This window comes from Phyllostomus discolor, chromosome 2, assembly GCF_004126475.2.
Source record: "Phyllostomus discolor isolate MPI-MPIP mPhyDis1 chromosome 2, mPhyDis1.pri.v3, whole genome shotgun sequence".
Taxonomy (NCBI): domain Eukaryota; kingdom Metazoa; phylum Chordata; class Mammalia; order Chiroptera; family Phyllostomidae; genus Phyllostomus; species Phyllostomus discolor.
The window spans coordinates 174,485,855-174,503,154 of record NC_040904.2 but is presented as its reverse complement, the minus strand read 5'-3'; the positions used below and the strand labels follow the sequence as shown (position 1 = coordinate 174,503,154).

The following is a 17,300-nucleotide window of genomic DNA, read 5'->3' as shown; positions in this document are numbered from 1 at the left end:
TGTGCATTTACTATATGTCACTGTTCTAAATGCTTTACACAGTTTTATTTAATCTTCTCAGAATCCTTATAATGTAGATATTTATCCTCATTTTACAGTTGAAGATAAGAGAACAGTACTAATTAAGATTTAATCACAGAACTTTGACTTCAAAGCTCATATGCTTAGTTACTATACTACATTGCTTCTTCTGATAATGTAAAAGCATTAGGAATAGAACATAAAATCCATTCAAAATGAAATGTAGAATTCAAGCTTATTTTTTCAGGGCTATCAAATTATATGTTATCAAGTTATTTGAAAAGATGACTTTTCTAAAGCAATTCTTTTTAAGCTCATATGTTTACAATTATTATTCCTATTCTTCCAAAAATATCTTATGCTGAAAAACCACAGTACAGAAGTTTCCATATTTTATCTAATTCTCTATATGCTGCTTAAGAGAGAAAAAAATGTATTGGTAAAACTGTGGGTCTCAAAACAAAAAGGTAGTTCTGTGACAATTATCTCTCAGATTATTAAGTTTAATGTAAGATGAGAACTTATAGGAAAATATTTCTGTCATAAACTTTATACATATCTAGATCAACAATGGCCTCAGGGACACTTGTACATTCAAATACAAAAATATAACTATAATAAAATGCCAGCAGTAGACTTAATAAAAAGCCCAGTGAGCTGCATGAAATACAGCACAAACAGAAAAGAGAATATCAGTAATGGAAAAGCAGTAAAAGCTGTAAACTCCATCTTTCCTTGTGTGCTTATGTTCCAATAATAGCATATATTCAAGTTAAACCACAGAGAATTTACCCATTTATTTTTAAAAACCTACGTTAAATGCATTAAAAAAGGAATGATGGAGCTTACCTCCTTCTCTTTGAACTATGTGATAGAGGTGGACATTGTGTAGGATACATTCCAGGTCATGGTCTGTGTAGCCTTTATCATGCATGTCATTCACTGAATCAGGATAGATGACTTGATCCCGAAGACTTCCAAGTGACATGTATGGCCTACAAGACACCAAACACATAAGACCTTGTAGTACAAAGTCATTTCAGTTTAGTCAGTGTGACATCCTGGTGGACTGAAACTCCACAGTGGACTTTAAATACCACATGTCTAGGATTACATATTTTGCCTAGTGATGAGTATTTTCCTCTCAGGTATGGCAGGATAATATACTGTTGTGTTTATGTAAAGATTTACTGAAAAATTTAGGATTTTGACCCAGCAATGTGAACAAACAAAACATTTTTTAAAGTGCCACTCATAATAAGAGAAATATAAATTAGAACTACTCTGAGTTTCATGCTTGATTGGCAGAGGGTCAACGCCTGACAATTCATCCCAGCCCATGGAGAAATAGGTACTCTCATACAACAGTGAAAGTGTAAAATGGTACAGCCCTTTGGAGGGAATTAGGCAAACCAATATATCACTTGGCATTTGACACCCTTCTAAGAATTTAAAGATACACTTCCAAAAATTCTAACAGCAACAATAACAAAAAGTTCATAAGGTTATCCATTGCAGTATTATTTGTAATTGCAAAATATTGGAAACAACCTAAATGTTCATATAAAGTGGGTAAAGGGAGTAAGCTATAATACCTATCCCATGTAGTTATAAAAGAGGATGTAGAAATCTCTGAATTGATATAGAGTGATTTCCATAAAATATTGTTAAGTTGAAAAAATCCCACAAAAATAGATGTGCAGCAGGGTTTCTCAACAGTGGCATTATGGATGTATTAAACTGCATGATTCTTTGTTGTCGAAGGCCACCCTGTGTATTGTAGGATGTCTGGAAGCATACCTGGTCTCTACGCATTAGATGCTAGCAGCATCACTACAGTAGTGACAAAAAAAAATCTCCAGATAGTGTTCCCTGGGGATCATAACTATCCCCATCTGAGAAAAACTGACCTATACAGTCATCCCTGCTATCTGCAGGGGACTGGTTCCCAGACCCCCATGGGTATCAATCCTCAGATGGGTAGGCCCCTTATATAGTGGCATAGAACTTGCATATAACCTACAAACATCCTCCTGTATATCTTAGATCATCTCCTGATTACTTGAAATTCTTAATATTACAACCTAAATGGTATATAAATAGTTGTTATACTGTGTTGTTTAGAAAATAATTACAAGGAAAAAAACGTACATGTTCAGTACCGATGCAAGCATAACAACAAAGTACCCATAAGCAACAACATAACAACATAACTTTTTTTTTATAACATAAGATTTAAAAAAATCTTTTTGATCCATGGTTGGAGAATCTGCAGGTGTGGAACCTGCAGGTACAGATGGCTGGCTGCAGTATACTACTTTTATGTAAAATAAATGCAAAATAAGGAAATATGTACTTATCTGCTTATATTTACTAAAGAAAATGCAGTACACCAAGTTTTTGGTTACAGCAGATCTTGGGAACTAATACAGATAATATCCACGCAAAAACTGTGTAACCTGAATCAAATCATGAGGAAACCATTAGAAAAACTGCGGGTGAGGGAATTCCTTACAAAATAAAAATAAAAACAACAATAGCAGTCCTGTACTGTTACAAACATCAATGATATAAAGCACAAAGAAAGGCTGAGGAACTCTTTTATACTAAAAGAAACTGGAGTGACATGGCAACTCAAAATGCAACGTATGATGCTGATTCGAGAAAAACAAGTTATTATGAAGAATCATGTTGTGAGAATTGGCAAAATTTGAATATGTGAGGTTGTTGGAGGAGGTCATCCAGAGGAAATGACCACTGGTTGACCCGTGAGCTAGACCAGGGCCAATCAGAGGCTCCTCACTCCCTCTGCTGCCCTTGAAGTGCCTGATTGCTCTGCCCACGGGTCCCAGCTGGAGCTCTCTTCAAGGACCCGGCCTTGAGAGAACAATGTGTTGTTGAGCCCATCTGGATGGTATACATGACTGAACCCAGTTAAGACCTCAGCATAAACTCTTAGGATTCTGTTGGGCAGGGGCAGAGGTTTACTTATCTTACAGCTGCCCAAGACAATACTTGCATGTAAGTGTCCTTGCTTATTAAAACAGCTACCTAACAGTCTGGAGCAGTCTGCCTCTTCTTTCCATCTCTCCTTGCCCTCTCTGCAGGGGGCCAGTTTGCAAACCAACAAAAGTGTGTTCAGATAATAATATTATGGCAATGTTAATTTTCATGAATTTGATCTTTGTATTATGGTGGTAATGTTAGAGACTACTATTGCTTTTTGAAAATATTGGGGTGGGAGGGGGGATTGGATTGGGAGTAAAAAGGAGAAAACTGTATTTGAACAATGATTAAAATAAAAAAAGAAAGAAAGAAAATATAGCCTAAAGTGGTTAAGGGTGAAGATTTATGATTATTGAACTTAAGAAAAGTGTGTTGTGTGTGTGTGTGTGTGTGCATGACAGACAGAGAGAGAGAGAGAGAGAGAGAGAGAGTTGAAGACTTTAACTATTACAAAATGTGTTTTGTAGGCCAATTGCTACCTATTTCCCATAATATGCAAATGATTTAGTTGAAGAATAGATAGCACAAAGTTATTTTTGTAACAAACTTAACTAATATATGAAAATAAAAATACTTATATTTTTATTTAAAAAATATAACCACAGATTCCTATTCATAAGGGCCAATAAAAATCTTACCATATGAATGTACATATATACAATTGAAGTATAATCCACATACCATAAACTTTACCCTTTTAAACTGTACAATTAAGTGACTTTTAGTATACTCACAAATTCATGCAACCATCACCATTGTCTAATGTTAGAATGTTTTTTCACCCCCAAAAGAAACTCCATAGTCAACAGCAGACCCTCCTTGTTCTTTCCTCCTCCCAGCCCCTAGCAACCACTAGTATACTTTCTGTCTCCATGAATTGCTTATTCTGGACATTTAATATATAGTATTATACAATATGTGGTCTTTTGTGAAGGTCTTTTTTCTGTTACCATGTTTTCAGGTTAACCCATAATGCATCGTATAACAGTATTCCATTCCTTTTATGGCTGAATGATAGTCCATTATATGCATTGCCGTATTTTATTAATCTGTTCATCCACTGACGGATATTTCAGTTGTTTCCACTATTTGGCTAGTATGAATAGTGGACATACAGCGAGGAGTGAAATTGCTAGTGCATGTGGTAACTAGCCTAACCTTTTGCAGAATTGCCCAACTATTTTCCAAAGTAGCGACACATTTTCTGGTCACATTTCTTCTATAAAATCCTCATGTCTTCCCCTCCTACCCCTTTCTTTATCCTTCCCTCTCCAGTCTAACCATATATTTTTTAAACACAATGAGGACACACAATTATTTGTTTATTTACATAATCTTAAGCATGTATATAATGTGACAATATCTTAAATTAATATTTTGTAATAATAATAGTAGTATAAAATAAAAATTGGCCTCCAGGGCCAATGAATAGTTTTTTAGTTAGTACACTAAAAAGTTTCTGGAAACAAATGAAAATGAACACACAGCATTCTAAAACCTAAGGGACACAGTGAAGGCAATCTTGAGAGGGAAGTTCATAGCAATACAGGCCTACCTAAAAAAGATAGAAACATTTCAAATAAGCAACCTAATCCTACATCTATAAGAACTTGAAAAACAACAACAAACAAAGCCCAGAGCAAGTAGAAGGAAGGAAATAACCAAGATCAGAGCAGAATTAAATGACATAGAGACTAAAAGAACAAAAAGGATCAATAAATCCAGGAGCTGGTTCTTTGAAAAGATAAACAAAATCTACAAGCCTTTAAGCAGACTCATCAAGAAAAAAACAGAGAGGACCCAAATAAATACAATCAGAAATGAAAGAGAAGAAATTACAACTGATACCACAGAAATACAAAGGATTATAATAAATTACTATGAGCAACTATATGCCAAGAAATTTGAAAACCTGGGTGAAATAGACACATTTCTAGAAACATATAATCTTCCAAAACTGAATCAAGAAGAAGCAGAAAGTCAGATGAACTGATAACAGCTGGTGAAATTGAAGCAGTAATAAAAAAAAAAACTCCCATTACACAAAAGCCCTAGACTAGATTGTTTCACAGAATTTCACAAAACATTTAAGGAAGAGCTAACTCCTATCCTTCACAGACTATTCCAAGAAATCCAAGAAGAGGGAAGACTAAACTCTTTTTATGAGGCCAGCATCATACTAATCGTAAAACCACATAAAGACATAATAAAGAAAGCAAACTTCAGGCCAATATTGCTGATGAACATAGATGCAAAAATTCTCAATAAAATATTGGCAAACTGCATCCAGCAATATGCTAAAAAGATCATACACCATGATGAAGTGGGATTCATCCCAGGAATGTAAAGATGGTACAATATTCACAAATCAATAAATGTAATACATCACATAAACAAAAGACAAAAATCACATGATCATATCAATAGATGTGGAAAAAGCATTTGATAAGGTACAGCACTCATTTATGATAACAACACTCAGCAAAGTGGGAATAGAGGGGGCATTCCTAAAAATAATAAAGGCCATATATGAGAGACCTACAGCCAATATCATACTCAACAGGCAAAAACTAAAAGCCTTTCCACCAAGATCAGGAACAAGACAAGGATGTCCACTTTCACCACTTCTGTTCAACATAGTATTGGAAGTCCTAGACAAGCATTCAGACAAGAAGAAGAAATAAAAGGCATCCAAATTGGAAAGGAGGAAGTAAAACTGTCATTGTTTGCAGAGACATGACAGTGTACATAGAAAGCCCTATAGACCCCACCAAATAACTGCTCAACCTAATAAGTGAATTTGGCAAAGCAGCAGGATATGAAGTCAATACTCAGAAGTCAAAGGCATTTTTGTACACCAACAATGAAATATCAGAAACAGAAATCAGGAAAAAAAATACAATTTGCTATAGCAACAAGAAAATAAAGAACCTAGGAATAAACCTAACCAAGGAGGTAAAAGACCTGTACTCAGAAAACTATATAACACTGAAGAAAGAAATTAAGGAAGGCACAAATAAATGGAAGCATATACTGTGTTCATGGAATGGAAAAATTAACATCATCAAAATGTTCATACTTCTCAAAGCAATTTATAGATTCAATGCAATCCCTATTAAAATACCAATGACATATTTCACAGATATAGAACAAACATTTAAAAAATGTATATGGAACCATAAATGACCCTGAATAGCTGCAGCAATTTTGAGAAAGAAGAACAAAGTAGGAGGAATCACCATACCTGACATCAAACTGTATTATATAGCCACAGTAATCAAAACAGCCTGGTACTGGCATAAGAACTGAAGATCAATGGAACAGAAGAGAGAGCACAGAAATAAAGCCAAGTCTCTATGATCAATTAATACTGGACAAAGGGAGAAGAAGAATAAAATGGAGTAAAAATAGCCTCTTCAACAAATGGCATTGGGAGATCTGGACAGCTACATGCAAAAAAGTGAAACTCAACCACCAACTTATGCCATATCCCAGAATAACTCAAGATTGATAAAAGACTTAAATATAAGTCACAACACCATAAAAGTCTAGAGAACGTAGACAGGAAAATCTCAGATACTTCATGCAGCAATATTGTCACTGATGTGTCCCCTAGAGCAAGGGACACAAAGGAAAGAATAAACAAATGGAACTTCATCAAAATAAAAAGCTTCTGCATAGCTAAAGAAAACATCAGCAAAATGAAAAGGGAACCAACCATATGGGAAAACATATTTGCCAATGATATCTTGAACAAGGGTTTGATCTCCAAAATATGTAAAGAACTCACATGACTCCACTCCAGGGAGACAAACAATCCAATTAAAAAATGGGCAAAGGACATGAACAGACACATCTCCAAGGAGTACATACGAAGGGCCCATAGACATATGAAAAGATACTCAGCATCACTAGCCATCAGAGAGATGCAAATTAAAACTACAATGAGATACCACCTCACAGATGTCAGAATGGCCATCATAAACAAATCAGCAAAAAAGTGCTGGAGAGGATGAGGACAAAAGGGAACCCTAGTGCACTGTTGGTGCACTGTTGTGGAACAGTATGGCATTTCCTCAGAAAACTAAAAATGGAACTGCCTTTTGGCCCAGTAATTCCACTGCTGGGATTACACCCTAAGAATCCTGAAACACTAATTTAAAAGAACCTGTGTATCCCAATGCTCATTGCAGCACAATTTACAATAGCTAGGTGTTGGAAGCAACATAGGTGCCCATCAGTAAATGAGTGGCTCAAAAATCTGGGTACATTTACACAATGGAATACTATGCAGCAGAAAGAAAGGAGCTCCTATTCTTTGGGACAGCATGGATGGAACTGGAGAGCATTATGCTAAGTGAAATAAGCCAGGTGGTAAAAGACAAATACCATGTGTTATCACCTATAAGTGGAACCTAATCAACAAAACAAACAAGTAAGCAAAATATAAACAGAGACATTGAAATAAAGAACAAACTGACAGTAACCAGACGGGAGGGGGGAAGGAGATAATGGGGGAAAGAAGGGAAAGGACTGCTAAGGAACATGGATAAAGGACCCATGGACTAAGCCAAAGGGGGTAAGGATGGAGGGTGGTAGGTGGGGTGAAGACGGAAGTGGTGATGGAAAATGGGGACAACTGTATTCGAACAACAATAAATATATACATAATTATTTAAAATATTATGAAGTTGAAGTTACCACAGAATCCTCTAGAAAGGCTATATCAAGAATTTATTTGAAAGTACAAGGAAATGGGGGACCCTACATCCAATGTTTATATGATTTATTTGCATGTGATCCTTTTTCTAACTCTAAGGCCTGGAAATTAACATTTTAAGCTAACTCAAGTTTTTCTAGTTCTACCAAAGTTATACATAATTGATAAGCACTTAAAGTACCCTTTACTAAACTTTCCTTTCTAGATATATAGACCTATTTCAATTATCTTCAAAACATTTCAAGTAGATCAATGACCATATCAGAAAGTTATTAGCTTACTTGTTCTGGCCCATCAGGAGAATCAAGCAACACACATAGTATAAGCAACAACAAAAAAATAGATTGCTTATAATTAGTAGCTGTCAAAACAGGAACACTAGCTACTTCTAATTTACTTTAAGTAAAATTCAGAATCACTCCATTTGTTGTGGGAAAAATATTGAAATAAACTTATAGGTGTTGCACTGTAATTTAAATAATTATCATTAAACAATGATCACAGTTGTTTTCCTTTGTAATCTAAAATTCCTTCAAAGGCATCTGTAACTGAAACTGTTAATCGTAATGATAAAATTAAAGTAAAATTATTTAAGGTCAAACCCATTTCCAGTGATTATGGCTTTTTAAAGTTGTTACAAATGTCTTGGGTACTTTTATAACTTGTATTATACTCTCCATTTTTTGTCTGTTTCAGTATTGACAGTTTATGACTGTTTTGGTAAAATATACTGACATTTATAGAGTTTATATTGTTATATTTGTATATTATTCTTTATTTTTCTATTTAACAGGGAGAAAGATAAAAAGAACAAGAAGCATGGAGAAATGTTAACTTGGTCTTTGTGCCTGAAGTCTCTGGAATGATCACCTGAAATGCTAAATATTTCATAGTCATCTAGGCTTTAACTGTGAACAATACTGATAAAAGTTTCACTGCAATTTAACTATATTTAAGGCATGTGTTAAGTTTAAGAATAAGGTACAGCTAGGAACTGCTGTGTTGCCATAGTAATGAGAAGTTAGCAATCTGAAAGCCATAAAATCTAGCTATTAATAATTCATATATCATTGGTACATGCTGAACCAATCATGTCATCAAATTTTTTATGAGCAGTAAAAACAAGATTTCAGTCCTCAATTCTTAAGTCACTCCTAATATTCTTTAAATAAATATGTAGCAAAAGGAAGAAACACTCAACTGAAAAGAAGATAGTTACTTATTACTGAAGTTATATCTCTAGGATAAGATATTTCTAGGTGCCAAAGCAGAGATGTATGGATCCTCTTAAGAGCAGGGACTGTGTTCATTTCCCGTATTGATGGAATAATCTAAATATGGGCAAGCTAATAAAAATATAAATTATTTAGAATTCAACTTTGTTAAGGGTATCATTATATTAAATTACTGTATGAAATTTCTGACATTTGACCTACCTACCCTAAAAAATTAGAATTCCATGTGGTATACCCTAATAATGAGGAAAACTTTTCAATGTAGTACAAGATTTTTTCCATTACTATTTTTAAATTTAGCCCATAGAAGAGTTATATCTGAAAAAAAGCAACATTTTTCCAAGCGATACAAAGCTATAGGAAATTATGTTTGTATTTATAGATCCTTTTAAGACATTTTAAAGAACTAAACTGTAACAATTACTACACAGGATGTACCAAAATGTATAGTATACAATTCTGTCAGCTAATTGCCCAAAGATACTTATTCAAAGCTTACTTGTTTTGAGTCTAATAGTCATATTGCAATGGAATAGAAGTAAATTTGCTACAGCAATACTACTGAACCTTCTTCATAACTAAGATAATTTCTTTTAAAAAAGACATGTTAAATGACAAATATTTATTCCCACCCTAAAGAGCATTATGTGACCTATCTAGTGCAAGCACCAAAATAGTTAGCTTCCTAATTAGTATAAGGAGCCAAACTAATTTGGTAGTAGAAGCCAAGTCTGTGGAGATATTCATTCATCAATTAATTCAATTATTCATTACAGGTTCACTGCACAGTCACAATATGCATAGGCATACCATATGTATAGGATACCACCAATGCATAGAGACAAGCAGATACCCCTTCTAGCTTATATTCTATAAAGATCCATTCAACAGTGACTCACATATAACATAGGCAAAAGTCTGTTCCAGTGACAACTCCTACTCTCGAAGCCCAGATTTATTTAATTTGTAGAGAGCAAGACCAGTGTATACATAACCCACTAGGCATGGGGCTCAATGAATAGGCTTGGATTAAACCATGTCACATTCTTCCTTTATTCCAGTGGCCCTTTCAGACCAGCATTCCACTCAGACCATGGCCTTGCTAGCCTGCATCTTACTTAAATAAACATACTCCTTGTCCTACTGAGGATCTGTCTGTCTGTGTTCTGGCACCTAGAGATTCATTAGAATCAAAAAGTCCAAAAGCCAGAGATCCAGGAAAAAGTGATCAAGATATTTGATTAACATTCCTCCATATTTTTTCTTAGGTCCTTCTCCAGACCATTTCCTCCCATTTTAATCTGAGACCTGAGACAAAAAAAGAAAAGCAAGGATCTCACTAAAAATACTTTACTACGAGGGCATCTTTTCTTCTATGGAGATAGGGAGCAAATTAGGTCTTCCAACCTCCCTCTGATCTCATGTACTTCCTGTTTTTTAATAGTCATTCTCTGGTTTTATGAATATGGATTAAGTGATGTTATATAACATAGCCCAAATCCTAGATTTGGAATGCATTCATACAGAAACAATTCAAAAGGAAGTTCAGATTTTCAAACATTGACAAAACTCATTTGACACATGTACATCTTAACATACAGTACAGTTGTGCCTACGTTGGTATTTTTGGTGTTATCTGAGTGCTCTGTCCATTATGCTGGGTTTCTTGTAACAGTCTTTACTCTGTTGTAAAGAGTCTCTTCTTTTGGCAACATATAGCCTAAATAATGATTTTTTTATGCTATAATGCTTTGTAAAAATTAAGATTTGCTTGTTTAATATCTCTTCAAAAAGTCTGATTTAAAATTAAGGAAATATTTATGAGAAATCATTTGAAATTTTATAGAAAAATTGGTTTTAGAAGAATAGGAAAGAATAAAGAATATATTCTAATTTCAAAATGATTTGGTCATAGTGTAAATATTTTTAAATTTCACTTTTATACAAGAATATAGCTTCTTTCATATTAACATTAATGAATGAAAACCAAGTACTGTACCAATGGTAAACATTATGCTGAAATTGGCCTGGACTGCCTTCTACACTGAGCAGTAAAAGGACTCTGCTTCCAAACAATAGCTTGTTATTAGTACAATTTAAGCATATCAAGCCAACAACCTTAGCTGGTGACATTCACTTGAGAGGTCAGGCCAGAGAACAGTAATTTTTCAGAGACATGTCCACTGCTATAGGTAGTAACTAAGACAAAATGACTTTAGAGTCAGACATGCCTAAGTTAAATTGTTAGTTCCAACATTTATCAGCTGGATGATTTCTGCCTAAGTTTTCTCATTGGTAAACTAAGGATACTAACACCAACCTTATGGGTTATCATACACAAAAATTAGCAACATATAATATGCTTAGCCCTGGCTGGTGTGGCTCAGTGTATTGACCACCAGTCTGCAGACCAAAGGGTCGCTGGTTTGGTTCCTGGTCAGAACACATGACTGGGTTGCAGGAAGGGGGCATGTGTGCAAGAGGCAACCAATTAATGTTTCTCTCATACATCGATGTATTTCTCTCTCCTTTCCCCTTTCTCTAAAAATAAATAAATAAAATAGTTTAAAATAGTGACTAACACACAGTAATTGCTTGGCACATTGTAAATTAATATTTTTTTTTAAAAGTAATAGGCCAGAGATGCTTAGCCTTTGCTCAAGATGCCCTAGGATCTATCAATTATCTCAAGAGGTCACAGATTCTCAAAATAAAAATCAATGACCAATTCAGTTTATTTCAAAAATGCACAGACAGTGTCATTAAAGGCATGAGCAAAAATGCCATCAAAGAAAATATGGATTAAATGCTGGCACTTCTAAAAGCTAAGCTTTCATGTCATAAGCTCTTATTACTAAGAAAAGCAGTTGAAGAAAATAGACATTTTTGAAAGGGAATGCAAACTGTAAAAGAACAATGGTTTGTTATCCCCCATATATTTGGGGAATAGCAGTGCTACAGGGGTTTTAACTGTTATGATTGTTTGAAAAAACATTTAAGGTCAAACAGTGGGGCACAGGTACATGTTTTAATATGATTACTTTAGTAATCTGAAAATAAGAGGTGGTGAGCCCAGAGGGTTTGTTCAAAGATTTGGTGAAGTCTAACCCTAGCTCTGAACTGTGGGGTAACTCTAAGTACTAACGTCTCTAATCCCTTTGAACTGCAATTTAATTATTTATAATATTCTATTAGCATGATTTTATGCTGAGCATAATTAATATGTACTGCTCATATATTAAAAGTTAGACAGAAGTAAAGTTATCTATATTTAATTTGCTGTGTAAACTAATTAGTCATGCTTTCCTTCTTATCTACAACCAAATTTAGGATTATGATGCATTAAATATTTAAGTGTGATTTATAACTACTTTGTTAAGCAATATTTACATTTTTTCCAGAAGATTAAGTAACACAGTATTTGAATATACTACCAAGTGAATGTAGTTAGTAAACAAATAGTGAGCTGGTAAATAAAATGTTATTTATAATTTCAGAATGTCTTCTGACAAAAGAGAACAAAACATGACTGTTATAGAAGCAAGTTTTTGTCATTTTTTGTTGTTTTTCAAGATGTATTGGCAGACTAAAATTTAACATATAAGACATATAAGGAGATGAGCTCCTTAGGTGGAAAGAGAGAAAATAGCAGACTCTCGAAACACTAGAGAATGTAAAAAAATAATTCAGAGCCCATCAGAGTAGCTCACTTGGTTAGAGCACTGTCTCAATATGCCAAGGTTGTGGGTTTGATCCCTGGTCAGGGCACATACAAGAATCAACCAATGAATTTATAAATAAGTGGAACAACAAATTGTCTCATTCTCTGTCTCCTTCTCCTTCTCCCTCCATCCCGCCTTTAATCTCTCTCTCTCCCTCTCAATCAAAAAATAAAATTAAAAATGAAAAGTAATTCAAAGAAAACTTTAGCAACGCTTAAAGACCTAGGCGGTGGACACTATTATTTCCAGTATGTACCAATGATATATAATGTTAATGGAGATATATCTACTAAATACTTGCTTTTCTCAGTTTAGTATATTAGAGGGAGGGTGGACAGGACAGCTCTGCTTAGAAATGTCCAAAAACGACAATTAATAACTTGTGCTTACTTGAATCTGTGGTATTTCTGATCTATTCACACATTGGAGAAACATCCAACTCATGACAGCTATTAAAATCCTAGCTTTCAAAACCCAGGTCAAATGACATACTGTTCCTTCATACTTTTCCTTACTTTCAATATCTATAACATTTATTGGCCTTTTTGATGCACTTATTCTGTCTTTTAGTTAAGTTACTTGCATGTTTTTGTTTAAAACCAAATTCAATGTGAGCACCATACTGTGAATAACTGTGTCTTGTTCATTGTCCATCCTCTGTAGTATCTTCTAGCACGGCTTTTGTAAATACTGGTTAAACTAAAATTAAATAAAAGAGTAGCATATTGACAAAGAATAAAATTCAATAATTTTCTCAAGATATGAAGTATAATATCCTACCCATTCCATTCCTCCTCTTTCCTCCCTATTCTTTTAAAAAATATTTAGTCAAATTTAATTTGATCCATAACTCAATCCTTGCACTTTCCTAACTTTTTTTCTTTTCAGACTTCAAGTCAAAGATGAATGAAATTTGTACAAGTTTCTTTTTCATATAAAATTGTGGGAAATCTGAATCTATTTCAGATTTGTTGATCTGAGTGCATGTATTTGAGTAGTAAAGTCATGGTAAAAATTTTGTTCCCAAGATATTTGTTCCAAGATAGTGAGAGCAGGGCTTTGGGAACATAATTACATGGTGGGTTGGTGCCCAACTGCAGACTGTTGCCGAGGACAGATATATAATGTATGCAAGTGATCCTCTGGAGGAGGATTTTTTTTTTAAGTAGTATAAAGGAATCCAAGATTTTGCTACCTTTTGTTGAGTAAACACCTTTTTTATGTTCTGTCTTTCTTCCCTCTTTCCCTTCCAGTCTCCCTCTATCACTTCTTCCTCTCCATTCTCTCTCATTCCTTCTCTTTCCCTCCTTTGCTTTCTGCTCCCCCAACCTCTACCAAAAGTTTCACTTTTCATTTGATTAGTGTTAACATACAATAATATTTTGTTAGGAGGTGAACTAAACAACTCAATAAAGGATTGGGCTTTTGAGGTTTTAATGGCTGAAGACAACAGAGACATACTAGGGAACTACTAAGTGATTAATGGGTCATAAATTAATGAATTAGTATGTTAGAGCAGGAGAGCATAAATCTGCCCTTAGTAGGGAACATAGAGAGACTGCACCAAGAGTTGATAAAAGAAATTAAAGATCTGTATCCAAGGGAAAGACTTTTCCTGACAGTCAAAAAGTAACAATGAGTTTTAATAATCAGTTTAAGGAGTTCAGTCACATTGCTCAGGAAATTCAGTGTTTCAAACAGCCTGAAATTGCCAAAATGTTTTTTAAAGTACTATCTAACAAGACTAAGAATTTTACCACAGATTTAGAGTGGCTAAATCTATATTCTAGATGAAATATTTCCTTGTTCAAACTTATGAAATATTCCAGGAGTTGTCATATCCAACCATTAATAAAGATGAGATGAGAGAAAAAGTTGTTTTGAGACAAATTTATCTACCACAACTTGTTATTTGTATTCTTGAATGAAGGCCCAGATTTCTTTTATCTGGGTCTCATTATTAACATTGCTAGAATGATTTCATAATTTCTTAGGAGTTCATGTTTCCCAGCTTTTAAACTGAGCCATACCAGCATTCTCTAGAGACTTGGTTTAAAAAATGTAAGTGGCCTAATATGCTTGATTAGAATATTTTTCCTCAGTAGTTTACTTTTTTTTTCTGTACACTGCCTGACAGCACAGAAATGTACTTTAACAAATCACACTCCCTTTTCCCAATGAAAAGAACAATTAATGTACATTTAATTGCTGCACACACAGATCTATTCTCTGCATGGAAGTCTTTCAATCACAGAAGTAAAAATAGGGAAATTATTATAAAGGTCTGTTTGTGACTTATGAAGTTTATTCTGTAGGTACATAATACTCAATTTTATATTCAATTTACAGTTTTTCCTGCCAACCTAGTATTTAAAAGCAATATTGTATTGTTATAATTAATTCAATAAAATATCAGACAATATTAATTAATGAGAATATCCTATGAAGAAATGTTTACAATTAGCTACTGAGAATTATTTTGAAATAGGTTTCAGCAGCTTCCTTTTAAATCATAAAAATTTTAAGATTATTTTCAAATTTGCTTGAAAAAATCAGTAGCTTTTAGAATGCAAGAAATAAACACTACATTTAGAGACTTAGTTTATCTTTTGGCTGTGTGAGGAAGCGAAGCATTTCTACCTGCGCCTCCATCTTACATATACATCTAAATTCTATGCTTTTCCTCGACATAAAGATTTTAAACCTAAATATACATTGTCATGTTTCCAAAGCTTTTTAAATCAAGTTTTTAAACTCGATTTAAGCTAAAGTTTTTAAATCAAAATAAAATTACTTTTAATAGTAATTATTAAGAAACATTTTTAGCCTTCAAAAGTACTTTTTCATTCTCATTTTTCGCCTTAGCTAAATAGCAGTTGACCTCTTGCTTAGGCAAAAGCAAATTTCATAACTAAGAAAAAGTTTTGCAGTGATTTATATCTGTTGCAAAACAACATAGTTAGGTTTCTCTGAGGGCAAAGTTGGACGGATGCACTTTCCTGCCCCGACTGCCGCCCTGACCTTTCACCTAAGTACACATAACATGATGCATCTTAACCATTTTTAAGTGTACAGTTCAGTGGTATTCAGCTTTGCTAAGATAAAACTGACATACAACATTGTGTAAGTTTAAGGTGGACGACGTGTTGATTTGAAACACATATAACAAAATGACCTGACACCTCTAGTACCTCACATGATTACCATTTTTTTTTGTGTGGTAAAAACCTTAAAGTTATACCCTCTTAATAACTTATAAATATATAATGTTATTGTCAACAATAATCACAATGTTGTGCATTACATTCACAGAACTTACTTATCTTCTAACTGGAAGTTGGTATGCTTGACGAACCTCTCCCCTTTTTCACGCTCTCCAAACTCTCATAATCACTTTATTCTCTGTTTCTGTAAGTTTAGCTTTTTAGACACCACATATAAGTGATATCACACAGTATTTGTCCTTGCCTGACTTATTTCACCTACCACAATGCCCTCAAGTTTTAATCACATTGTCACAAATGGCAGGATTTCCTTCTTTCTTGTGGCTGAAGAATATTCCCATGTATATATATATACACACCATATCTTCTCTTTCCATTTACCTGCTGAGGGCACCGAGGTTTTTTCCATCTCTTGGCTGCTGTGAATAATGCTGCAATACACATGGGAGCACAGATCTCTCTTGAAGGTCCTGTTTTCATTTTCTCCGGATAAATAACCAGAAGTTGGTTTGCTAGGTCTTATGGTAATTCTATTTTTAAGTTTTGGAGGAACCTCCATACTGTTTTTTGTAGTGTTACACTAATTTACATCCCCATCAAAAGTACACAAAGGTTTCCCTTTTTCCATATCCTTGCCAACACTCGATATCCCTTGTCTTTGTTGCGGACAGTCATTCTAATAGGTGTGAGAGGACAGGTCATTGCAGTTTTGGTTTGCGTTTTGCTGGTGATTAGCGATGTCAAGCACATTTTCATGTACCTGATCGCTATCTGTGTATCTTCTTTGGAAAAAATATGTCCCTTAGTTCCTCTGCCCATTTTCATATTTTACTTTAATTATTTTTATTTTTTGCAGTGGAAAATATTGTTATACTTTAATTAAAGATGCAAAAAGCACATTTAAATAGGCATCTGTGTATTTATCCTTTGCAAATCTGAAAGCAAGACTGTAAGTCAGAACATTAAGATGACACATCTGCAGGAAAAAATAATCCAACTCAGGTTTTCATATTTTTTATTATTAAATTTATTGGAGTGACATTGGTTAATGAGATTATATATTGGTCAATGAGGTTTCCAGTATACATTTCTGTGATACATGATCTGTATATTGCATTGCGTTCCAATCATTCAAAGTCAACTCATCTTCCCTTACCATGTATTTGGCCCTTTTACTCTTTACTACCCCTTCCATCTCCCTTTCCTTTGGTAGCCACCGTAGTATGGTCTGTGTCTATGAGTTTTCACTTCTTTGTTTGTTTTTCTTATTTGTTCATTTGTTGCTTTCAATTTTATATCCCACATATGTGTGAAATTATATGGATCTTAACTTTTTCTGTCTGACTTATTTTGCTTAGCATAATATTCTCAA

General features: G+C 34.1%; 1 protein-coding gene across 1 annotated transcript in view; it reads right to left on the bottom strand.

Annotated features, from left to right (window-relative positions):
- ABCD2 (ATP binding cassette subfamily D member 2) overlaps nucleotides 1-17,300 on the bottom strand; it is a 54,440-nt gene that overhangs the window by 13,805 nt on the left and 23,335 nt on the right. Inside the window, exon 7 of the mRNA XM_028533468.2 lies at nucleotides 871-1,016. Within this exon, the coding sequence (XP_028389269.1) occupies nucleotides 871-1,016 (146 nt within the window). The remainder of the gene's footprint in view (nucleotides 1-870; nucleotides 1,017-17,300) is intronic.